At 41.8% G+C, this 12,115-nt stretch overlaps 1 protein-coding gene across 1 annotated transcript in view; it reads right to left on the reverse strand.

Annotated features, from left to right (window-relative positions):
• DNER (delta/notch like EGF repeat containing) overlaps positions 1–12,115 on the reverse strand; it is a 391,251-nt gene that overhangs the window by 243,441 nt on the left and 135,695 nt on the right. Inside the window, exons 2-3 of the mRNA XM_003585774.3 lie at positions 2,546–2,845; positions 297–391 (exon numbers count right to left, since the gene is read on the reverse strand). Coding sequence (XP_003585822.1) covers positions 297–391; positions 2,546–2,845 — 395 coding nt within the window. The remainder of the gene's footprint in view (positions 1–296; positions 392–2,545; positions 2,846–12,115) is intronic.

Raw genomic sequence — 12,115 nt, forward strand, 5'->3', positions numbered from 1 at the left:
AGCCAAAGAATCTGGGAAGCAAAAGTCATTGAAGAAGCGAAGGGTCTGGCTCTAGACCTTAGCTAAGGCTCCTGGGTTTCTTATCTCCCACCTAACTCATCCCAGCCAGCATCCCTGGAGTCTCCTCTGAAATCGCCTCTGAAACCTAGTTCCTAAGGGACACAGGCCTCGTCTACACATGGAATTCCATTCCTGGTTCCCACTGGGCTGACCCGTTACAGGCCAGTTATGTGAACAGACACCACCCAGTAGCCAGAGTATCAATGGTAACCACGTTTCACTAGGAGCTTTCTTACTTGACCGAGGTGTTCTGTGGGACTTCAAAGGATACCAGACGGCCCCCTGCAGAGCTGTTGGCACTGGCATTCCCACAGGCAATGTCTGGAACCACCTGGAGGGGAAAAAAAACACCACCAAAAAGACAGGTTATTAGGGTTAATCATGGGGCAAGATCATATTAGAAAGCAAAACCCCACGGGCCGCCTCCACTCCATTCTTTGGATAATGCTGGGGATCATGACTTGAGAAGCCAAGTGAAACCTTACAAATGTTAACCACAGTGAAAGCTTTGCCATCTGAGTTTGTGAAACACAAAAGCTTTGCTGAGAGCAGTCTGCAAATTACCAGGATGACTACACTGCTAATACGATGTTGCAGGGAAGGGCGGGAGATTGGCCCCGTTCTCTCTTTCATCCTGCGAGCAGTCACGGGCCTCTGCTCTCTGCTCAGTCTGGTGGGTAATGAGGAATTAAATGCTTAGAGAACAAGGAGATGGCCTTAGAGGAGTAGCTTCCACATCGTGGGTAGAAATCCAAAAGACTAGAAGAACAAGCCCTCCAGAGAGCCATAGATAGGACGTGTCTGGTCCAAGTGACCCTGCTCGGTACACAGGTGGACGTGGGAGAACACGCTGAGGCCAGGTAGCCGGGAGCTTCCCTTTTCTGTCCCCTGTGGACCGGACCTTCATTTTTAAGTGACGTGGTCCGGAAAGCATTATACTGATGTGCATTTAAGAAAAGGAGCTCGAGGGGGGAATTGTGCTCCTCAGGAAGCATATTGCTAATACTTGAGCTGTGTCCAGTGACGGGCTTCTGACCCATTCATTCATTTATTCCTCATGCTGTGATCTGTGCTCATCTCCTGAGAGTTGGCATAAAAGGATATTAAAAGCATTCGTCATCACTGAATTAACAGAGGGCAATAAAGAGATATGCTCAGCACTTTCACCCCATTCCCAGCATGCACAACTTATTGTCCAGAAATATATTCACATGTTCCTCTGGCACTTGTAACTTGCTTATTGAATGGCCTAAGAGATAACAGCATGACAGGAAGGTGAGGCATTTCTTTTTCACATTTACCAACCGCAGGAGAGCATGGTTGGCTGGGGAGAAATTTTCTTTAAGGGACAGTTCCTTGATAAACACAAGACCAAACCTAGCTCACATTCAAGAAGTGTGTCATTCAGCAAAGAGGTATTAGAGTCCTAACTTCAAAGCCTCGATTGTAAGTTTGAAATCAGAACAAGTTCTCAGTTTTTTAGGCAGCATAAAAACACTGCCCTTCAGCCTGAATGGGCCTTCACAAATTGTGTGGCAGTGAAAAAAAGAGTGGGTCAATTGCTTAGAATTACCTAGGAACATAAAACAAGAAATGCTGCCTTACTCTTTTATAACCATAATCAAAATTTCTGGACATATTCTTTGGCTCTAAAAATGCTATACAAAGCTCTATGTGGGTTTTTTTCTTTCAGGTAAGCTAAAAGCCTGTCATACAACCACAGGTCTATACTGATAAGGAATACTATATGGAATGGAATTGCACTTTATCAATGTTAACTCAAATCTACGATTTCCGTTTGTCCAACTTCAATTCTTCTAGCTAGAAAACTTATATTTTATGTCAACTTTTAAAGGTCTGCTGGAAAATCCTCAGCGTGAGACTTCTGATGGGCTTGAAGGTACAATAAGCCAAACCCAGACCAGACAAGACTCAATGAACAGAATCTGCTGTTGCCAAAATTAATCAAATTCGGAAATTTCATTCTTAAATGCACGGCCAAAATATTTTAAAAATCAATAATACATTTTTTTCTAAATCGCACTGAAGTGCTGCACGTTACCAACAACAGAATCTAAACAATAACAAACTAAAACTGAAGCATAAAATTCCATGGAGGAAAATTAGGTCAGTAATTGAGGGTCTATAATATGTTCACTGATAATACTCTTCATTAAGCTGCCTGTCCCAAATCTAAGATTATCTCTCATAAAGGTATGTGGATATCGTTTCAGAAAATAATTTCATTCATTTTCTTCCTTGTTTTTTCTTCTTATGCTCATAAAACAATCATAATTGGCATGTCTTATTTACATAACCAAGAGAGATTTCCTACACGGAAAGGCAGACAGGAAAAAAGTATGGCATCTTTTGTTCAAGGTGTAACTTCAAGGCTTTCGATTTTTATTGCTAATATTAGAACCACTGGAATGATTTTAACCGTACTGGTGTCTTACATAAAAACATGTTCACTTAATGTTCTCACCTCCACTTGATCCCATTTCATTTCTACAACTTTCTGGCCCGTTTTCGGCTGCCACGTCGGCAGGGTGATGGTTGCCTGAGAGCGCGGCAGCATTATCTCGGGCTCCTGGGTGGCAGGGACAGGCTGAAGCTGCCTGGGTGCCGTGGACTCGGTCCAGCCAGAGGCGGGGACGCTGGAAAGTGCCTGTTCACAGTTTGGACCTTCGTAGCCTTCATTGCAAATGCAGAGGTAGCCATCGCTGCTGCTGCTGCTGCAGTTGCCATGGTGACACGGGTTGCTGGTGCAAGGATCCGCAACAAGCTGAAACGAGAGCATAAATGGGTCAATTATTCCCTCATAAGGAATGTGGTGCCTTTGCTAGGAAATGAGTTCTGTGACTCAGAGCTGCTGCTCTAAAAGAAATGCTATTCCTGTGGAATATACATTTTTAACTATTTGTGCTGTTGAGGGGTGGGTGGGGGCGGGGCGGGGGGAGGCATCTCCCAAGGTCATCACAACACTAACCCTTCCACAGATAACAGATGTCTAACAAAGAAGTATGTAGTTAGTGAAAAAGAGCCTCCCCTAATCCAAGGCCCTAAATAAAGTTGATTTCAGGAACACTTATTTAGAGAAATTTTCTAAGGCGAAAATCGTTAAAACAAAGACTTGTTAGGAATATACTAACTTCAATCTTTTTAGCTGCGGGTCAAAGGATACAGGAATCTAAATTGAAATCTCTTCTTTCACATCCTGAACCATTGTAAGGTCTCCGTATGAGAAATGACTGCCCAGTTTATCGCCTCTACAGATGCACTTACCTATGTCTTCCAATTTCCTACCTGATGAACAATTCTTTTTTAAGGTGATATTTAATTAAAGGCTTCCAAACTGATCAGCTGGCATGACAACTGCAGGTTAGAAGCAAGCATGGTGGTGACTTCTATTAAGCAGAGTTTGATGAAAGTTTCTAACCTCATTATTTGAAAGGGTGATTACGGAGATATGTGACCCGGCTGGAAATGGAAGATAAAAGTTTAACTACATATCTTTAAATTATGTTCTTGTTCTAAGAAAAGTGTTTATCCCTGAGTTCCTTGCTGACCTTTGACTTGGATTTGTTATCACCTAAAGATGCTACAAAAACAATATGAAATGAAACAACATAACAGTGCTTCTCTCCAGATAGCCCAAGGGTTGAGGCATGTTCACTGAGCTAATTCGATTATTGTTTGCTTCTATGATAACAGAAAATTAGACTTCTATCTGATGTACCCCTGGCTTCTCAGGGCTGATAATAGAATAGAACTGAGTGAATAAGAGACTACAGAAAAACGGGACCTTCAATTTCCGCTGCTGAAATGAGTCCATACTTTAACACACATGGATAGAATTCTGCCTGGAAAAACAGCTACTCACTTTGCTAATTACCCTTGTCACACAATTTCCAGCAAACTCCTTTAGGAAGATTAAGGGATTTTGGATTGAATAAAACAGCTCCCAAAATACCACACTGTTAATTCTGTGCTCTCACTTGGAAAAAGCTTCACAAAATCTCAGATGAAAGTAGACAGGTGGGTATCTGAAGAAAATATTTAAAGTGTAAATATTTTAACATATTTACAATCTTTATCAACTCAAAGTAAAATCCAGACTCCTTCCAGGGAAGACAAAGCCCTCCCTAATCTGGTCCCTGCCCACTCCTGATGCTATCTCTGCCCTCACACTATCCTCCTCCTTTACACTCAACCCCTTCACCTTCTTTCTGTCCTTGGATTATGTCAAGGTCATCGCCACCCCAGGGCCTTTGCACCTGCTGGGCCCACACCTGAAATGCTTTCTTTCAGACTTTACATGGCTTTTTGCTTCATTTTGCAAAGAGTCGGATACGACTTAGCAACTGAACAACTGGCAACTACCCTCTTTCACAAAGTTCTCTGCTCAACTGTTACCTCTTCCAAGAAGCCTTCCCTCACTGGAAAATCTAAAGTAATCCCTTTTTTTCTCCCACAGTGCCTGGACTTATCTGCCGTGTTCACAGCTCTGTTCCTAGCATGTTAACAAAAACACAAAATGTGGTGGGGTTTCCTTTTAAAAAGCATTGAAAAGATAAAAGAAGACAGATGACTTGGTTTCTGAAAAGCAATGGGTGATGAGGGACAGACTGAATTGCTCCTTTAGTCCTGATATGTGCCTGTGCTTTGGATTTATTTTTAGGAAGGCTTCCAGGAGTGGGTATCACCTCAAGAAGGAGGAGGAATTTAATTCACTGGGATAAAGGGGGCATGTAAACCAGGTTTCTGACACCAACTCTTAAAGCAAGGTCAGAGGTTGACCTCGTCACAAATTAAGACTTAACACATGCCTAAAAACACAGACATACATTTAAATCATTTTAAAAATTGTAGAGAGCACTACAAAAAAATCGGTTCTGGAAGTGCAAACCTCCATAGTACAGCTTAGGGAATGACATCACTAAGGCAAAGACCACCTGTCTGATGGTCAGAGAGGCCCCAGGGCTTCTGTCCCATCGTCACAGCCCACTGCTGGAGACCACCAGTCCTCAGAGACTGTCTAGGTGGGTCACTGCATACAGCCATCCCGTTGTGGGCAGTGTGAGAGTGGGTGCTGGTGGGGAGAGCTGGGTGGGAAGGGCAGGCCCCCAGTTCACCAGGCCCAGGAGGCAGCTCCACCAGGTGAGGGAATAAAAAGCTGAAAGAAAATCATGCTGAGGATAAACAATACCATCTAAGTGCTGCTGTCTGGGCTTCACAGATGAGAGGAAAGCAAGAATAGCATATGGGATCAGTAAGGAATGATTTAAGTAGACGGTCTGAATATTCACTGGAAGGACTGATGCTGAAGCTGAGGCTCCAATACTTTGGCCACCTGATGTGAAGCGCCGACTCATTGGAAAAGACCCTGATGCTGGGAAAGATTGAAGGCAGAAGTAGAAGGGGACGACAGAGGATGAGATGGCTGGATGGCATCACTGACTCGATGGACATGAGTTTGATCAAACTCTGGGAGACAGTGAAGGACAAGGAAGCCTGGCGTGCTGCAGTCCATGGGGTCACAAAGAGTACACAATCTAGTGATTCTACAACAACAATGTAGAAGGCCAGGAGAAACGCTCTTAGTAAAGAAGAGAGGCCAGAAGCTAAAAATTAAACTATTAATTGCATAGACTTCTAAAGAGACTCAAAGCAGTGAATCCTATGACGGTGCACACACATACATATGTGTGCTGAATACAAAGCAGACTGTTAATTCACTGGGAGGTCACTGATCCCTTCTTTAAAATAATTGTGTCATATTTATGCTACTTCTTGGGCTTTGTGCTAGTGGCTTCAATAACAATGCCAACTACCTGCTCTTCTATCCTCTAGCACTTTAGACTAGTTTCACTTTAAAAAGTCAATTACCTAACAACAAATATAAGATAGAGTGCAATCATTAACCTTTAAGCAAAATCTTGGCATTGTAAATATTTATTGTAAGTCCTGTTTTTCCGTACACAGCTTATTCAGTGTTTTTTTTTTTTAAGTTTTTATGTGTATTTTATCTCACAGGGTAAAAGTCCTATTATAAATGTCACTACTGCCCTTGAATCCATTACATTTGAACCATAAGCAGAAAGTAACCAAACTGCCAAGATATCATAATTAACAGACCTGACTTTGGGAATACTCAAAATTTAACAGGTGATAGCTTCTGGTTTCTAACGATGGGGAAAAAGGATAAAGACGTTGTCGTATCAGCAGAAAGAGTAAAGAGAAAGCTCATGGGTTAATGGTTTCCTGCTTACAGTAACCAACGAGCTCAGGTATTAAGTACTGCATGCTCTTTTCATCTGATTAATTCATCTCTTTAAGCCACATTTTTTCACATCATGGAACTAATCTAACACTATTCACGTTTTATTTCAACTTTTCACCTATGTCAGATAATGTATGCTACAATCAAGAGCACTTCTGGGGTGTGGACAGGGTAAGGTGGAGGCCAGGCCAGAGAGAAGGTGCCTGCCAGCCCCGGATGATAGGAAGACAGGCTCATGCGACACGTCAGCAGTGACCTGCTTTCTTTCCTTAAACTGTCTGCTGCCCATATTCTTGGCAATTCCAGTGCCCTCTGCAGCATACAAACAGAGGGATGAAAGGTCACACTTAACACAGGTATAAAAAAGGCCCACTTACAGAATCATTAAATACAAGAACATCAAAGCTACGAGAGTCACTGCAAAGTGCCGCACATGAACCTCTTCATCTGTGTTACTTGGTGATGGGGGCAGGGGCGGGGGGGGGAGGTGCCTGGGAGTCACATAACCACCTCACTGGTAATCTTTCCATACTAGTTTAGACACTAAAGTGCCTAAAGACACTAAACCTAACTAAAGTTTAGTTTGGTGGGCCTCCTCCCTACTTCTCCTGTGCTTTTACAGAAAACTCAATGCATTGGTCAGTAATTCAAGTGATGTTTTTCCAGCCTCTATGATGTGCCAGGTAGCATGCCTAGAAGAGAGGTCAAGAGGATGAAGAAAGCCTAGTTCCAGTCTCCAAAGAACTCAGTCCAACAGAAGGGTCAGACAAGTGAACGGAGATGTGCCTTGAGCCATCTAATTTCAACTAATGCCCTGCATGATGTGTGTCCACCATTATGGTCATGTGTGAGTTAAAGTTGCTAAAACTGACAGTTATAGTGAAGTAGATGAACCTAGAGCCTGAGTGAAGTAAGTCTGAAAGAGAAAAACAAATATTCCATATTAACGCATATATATGGAATTTAGAAAAATGGTACCGATGAACCTAAAAATGGGAAGAAATAGAGCCGTAGTCACACAGAACAGACCTATGGACACAGCATGGGCAGGAGAGGGTGGGACAAATTGAGAGAGTAGCATTGAAATATACACATCGTCATGTGTAAACTAGATAACGAGTGAGAAGTTGCTGTATAACAGGGAGCTCAGCCTGGTGCTCTGTGACATCCTAGAGTAGGGATGGGGCAGGAGGTAGTGGGAGGTTCAAGAGGGAGGGAACATATGTATTTAAAAAAAAAAAGAAGAAGAAAATATTAAAAAAAAATAAAGACATAATTTTTTTTAAGTTCCTAAGACTGGAAAGAGAATGGGCTTGATAATTGCAAGTCTGAAATGAGCCAGTCTCTTAGATGGCAATGGCAGCTGTCACAAAAGACACAGCAGAAAGGAATGTTCTAGTGAAAAAAGGAGCCAGCTGAGTACCCAGCGTCCTGGCGATGACCCTGGTGTACAGGTGGCCAAGCGGTTGGGGCAAATCCCTTGCCTGCCCTGGGCACACATCCCTCTGGCATCCAGGGTCTGGGGTGGGACATGTCAAGATTGGCTCCAGCTGTTCTCAGAGGGTCCAGAGGAGCACAGAGCACCCTGGGGTCACCTCCCTCCCTCATTTATATCCACACTCAGTTGGCAGAGTCATCCGGGCCACGGAAAGGGTGTTTGAGGAGAACCTATAAACACTGAAGGAACACACATCATGGCCCTGGCAGTTAAGGCAGGTTACTTGGGTGGGTGGGGAACACGGTGGCCTCAGTGCACTTAGACGGAGGGTAGACACAGAACGGAAAGAACTGAGAGGGAATTGCTGTAAGTAAAATGGGCCAGAGTTTTTGTAATTTGAGCAGCAGAATCAATTAAGGAGCTTTTAATACAGATTTTGATACAGATGTTAGTACTGTTGGAAGAAGAGATGCCTTAATAAGTAAGGAGCAAAAACAAAAGCCTTAAAGCAGGATTTTTCAACTTGTGCACTCGTGGCTCTTTGGGCTGGATAATTCCTTGCTGTGGAGGCTGTCCTGTACATTGTAGGATGTTGGACAGCATCTCTCATCTTTACTTACTAGATGCCAGTAAGACCCTCCTACCAACAATGACAGCTGTGAACACCAAAAATATCTCCAGACATTGCCACTGTCTTCTGGGGGAAAACCACCTCCAGTTGAGAACCACTGTCTTAAAGGAACATATTGAAGTATTTCATTCCATCAATATGCTTCGACCATCCATGAGACTCCATAAATGAAATCAAAAGGCAACAATATGGGAAAATATGTACAACCTACTATATAGGACTAAGCGTTTTATAATACAAATTCCTAGGCATCAGTTAGAGAGAAACACCTCAGTAAAAAGGACAAAGAAATAAGCAATATTCAGAATGATTTCCAAAGAATCATGCCATTTTTACTTTATTTTTAAACACAAAACACAATAATATGTGTTTGTTTATTGGTAGGTGGCTCAGTGGTAAAGAATCTGCCTGCCGATTCAGGAGACACAGGTTCAATCCCTGGGTTGGGAAGATCCCCTGGAGAAGGAAATGGCAATGCACTCCAGTATTCTTGCCTGGAAAATCCCATGGACAGAGGAGCCTGGTGGGCTATATATATAGTCCATGGGGTTGCAAGAGTCAGACATGATTTAGCCACTAAACAACAACAACAACACTTAGTTTAAGTTAAAAAACAAACTTTTAGAAGTAGAAGGGACCATTGTTTTAGGAATTTAAGCTGCAGAATCCATTAAGGGACGTTATAAAATACAGATTCCCTGGCCCCAAGCTGTGAATGAAGCACTGAGGACAAGGCCTAGAAACCTTTATCTTTCAGCACTTTCCAGATGATTCTGGAGCACTATTCCAAAAACCAAAATTCAGAATTTGTCTGTGTAAACCAGGGGTTGGCAAATTACAACCACAGGCTGCAGCCAGTTTGTTTCTGTAAATAAAGTTTTATTGGAACATGGCCACGGCCATCTGTTCATATTTTACTGCTTTTGCACAACATCGGCAGAATCTGGCCCACAAAGTCTATACAATATTTATTATCTGGGCCTGGAGTTTGCCAATCCTTGACCCAGAAAAGATGAATCTGAGGATTCACAAAAGGAAGAAAACAAATAGGTGGGCTCCTCTAGGAAGATGTCAGGGAAGAAGACAAGCTTGAATAGGGCCATGATAAAGTTGCCAGCAATTCCAAATAATTGTTTCTCCACACCCAATTCCCTTTACTGGAGTGGCATGCACTATGAGATGCAATCACAGAGGGACCTTTCACAATACAGCTTAATGTAGATAAGGGATCAGATGTTCTTTTTTTTCCTTTACTTTCTATTTTATACTGGAGGATAGCTGATTAACAGGGCTTCCCTGGTGGCTCAGTGGTAAAGAATCCACCTGCCAGTGCAGGAGACTTGGGTTCAATCCCTGAGTCGGGAAGATCCCCTGGAGAAGGAAATGGCATCCCATTCCAATAGTCTTCCCTGGGAAAACCATAAACAGAGGAGCCTGGTGGGCTCAGTCCATGGGGTCATAAAAGAGTCAGACATGACTTAACAACTAAACAACAAAAATAGCTGATTAACAATGTTGTGAAAATTTCAGGTTGACAGCAAAGAGACTCAGCCATACAGACAGGTACCCAGATGCCCTTTCAGTTCTTCATATCATGTTTCTCCACCCAAAATAGAAATTGCACTGGTTAGAAATGTCATCTTCATGCTGAAAGACAAACCAACATTGTTGGGGTCAAACTGTCATAGTATTTTTGTCTTAAAAATGAATTTTTCCCATTTTCTTCAATAAAGATCTCAACTATACTCCAACACCAACTGCTTACCCACTAGGAGTAAAAATGTGTGAAAAAAAAACCCATTATAATGCTTATGCCAGTGGTAGTCTTGGCCAAGAAATGCATCCCATGAATTTTTTTTCCCAAATCCAAATAGCAAAAATGCTCATTCACTTTAATGAAGCAAGAACTATATATCTGTGTGTGTGTGTGTGTGTGTGAGCTCAGTTGCTCAGTCGTGTCTGACTCTTTGCTACCCGATGGACTGTAGCCTACCAGGCTCCCCTGTCCATGGGATTTCCCCAGCAAGAATACTGGAGTGGGTTTCCATTTCCTTCTCCAGGAGATCTTCCTGATCCAGGGATCAAATCTGAGTCTCCTGCATTGGCAGGTGGGTTCTTTACCACTGAGCCACCTGGGAAGCCCATATATCTTAGTGAAATACACTAAGGAAACAATTCCCACGTGTTCTGATATTGCTTTACTTCTGTATTAAGAACTTTAAATTACTTGAAAAATTATTCCTGGACTGATCTGGGTGGCCCATTTCTACCCATCCCCCCCACCCACCCACCATCACCCAGTTCAGAGTCACTTTCTTAAAGTCAGCCTGTCCTGGTTTTCGCATGCAGGTTAAGTCACATCTGTAAGTAAGCTGAAAGGAAATTACAAGCAGAATTCAGACTTTTGACATGAAACGAGTCCATTAAAAATACACCACTACCTATCTAATTACTTTCCAACTTTTCTACGGAATCTCTTTAAAACCTGATACTTTGGGAAATTACCTTGAAATTGCACTCCCTTTGCTGTAGTCCAGGTACACACACAGTCAATATTCACACTGATGAATTTTTACTCCCTGTTCCTTGCAGATATATCAAAGTTAAATGACTACTCTTCAAAAACTTTGCAAACCCTCTGTCGCTTGGTGAATGTATTCAACTACCTTCTAAAGAATAACATTCGGCTGCATTTACTGCCATAGGCACACCAGCCTCAGGGAAATGCTTCTTGTCTTTTTTTTTTTCTTTTAACCATTTGGAGATCATTTTGTTGAACCAGAAACTCACAGAACAATTCCAGCGCATATATTCTTGTTCCCTGTCTCATCAGAGACACTCAGACCTCCAAGCAAACTCTTTTGACAAAACAACAATGTCATGAATACAGGAACTATGTCAACTTTTACCTCCTTGCTTATTCACCAAAAGGAGCCTGCAGCAAAATGGGAATTAAATAGCCTATGAAGATCATATAATCATCTCAAACAATGTGGGAAAACCATTTTATTAAATTCAACATCAATTTACAGTGAAGACAGTTATAAAACTAGGAATAGAGGAGAACTTCTTTATTCTGATAAAGAGTATCTATTACTACAAAAAAAAAAAACCCTTCAGAATGTAATAGTTATCAGTGAAATGTTGTAAAGTTTCTCTCTGAAATTGAGACCAAAAGAAGGAATCTGCTTTCACCACCTCCACTGAACATTACATTCAAGGTTCTAGCCAGTGCAAGGAAGCAAGAGTAAAAGGAAGTTATAAAGACTGAATAGGAACAAAAGTGTCATGATGCACAGACTATGTGATTATGCAGGTAGGTTATTAGAATATGGAACTTCATCAGGTTTGCTAGATACAAGATCAACATTAAAAAAAAAGTTTTAAAACGAACAATTGCATCTCCATGTATCAGAAACAGAAAAAAATAAAATCTTCTTAAAAGTATGGTCTACAATACTTTTTAAATCCCTAGGAATAAATCAAGCTGAAGAAGTACATGGCCTCAACAGAGAGCTATAAAATAGTGAAGTAGTAATAGTATTCAGAGAAATTAAAGACAGTATATATAAGTGGAGAATCTAGTTAGGGACCAGAATACTCATTTTTACAAAGATTCCAATTTTCCCCAGTGACCTACAGATTCAATGCAACTCCAAAAAAATCACAATGGCGTTTCTTTGTTCTTCTGTAAAATGTCCCT

This window comes from Bos taurus, chromosome 2 (assembly GCF_002263795.3).
Source record: "Bos taurus isolate L1 Dominette 01449 registration number 42190680 breed Hereford chromosome 2, ARS-UCD2.0, whole genome shotgun sequence".
Classification (NCBI taxonomy): Eukaryota; Metazoa; Chordata; class Mammalia; order Artiodactyla; family Bovidae; genus Bos; species Bos taurus.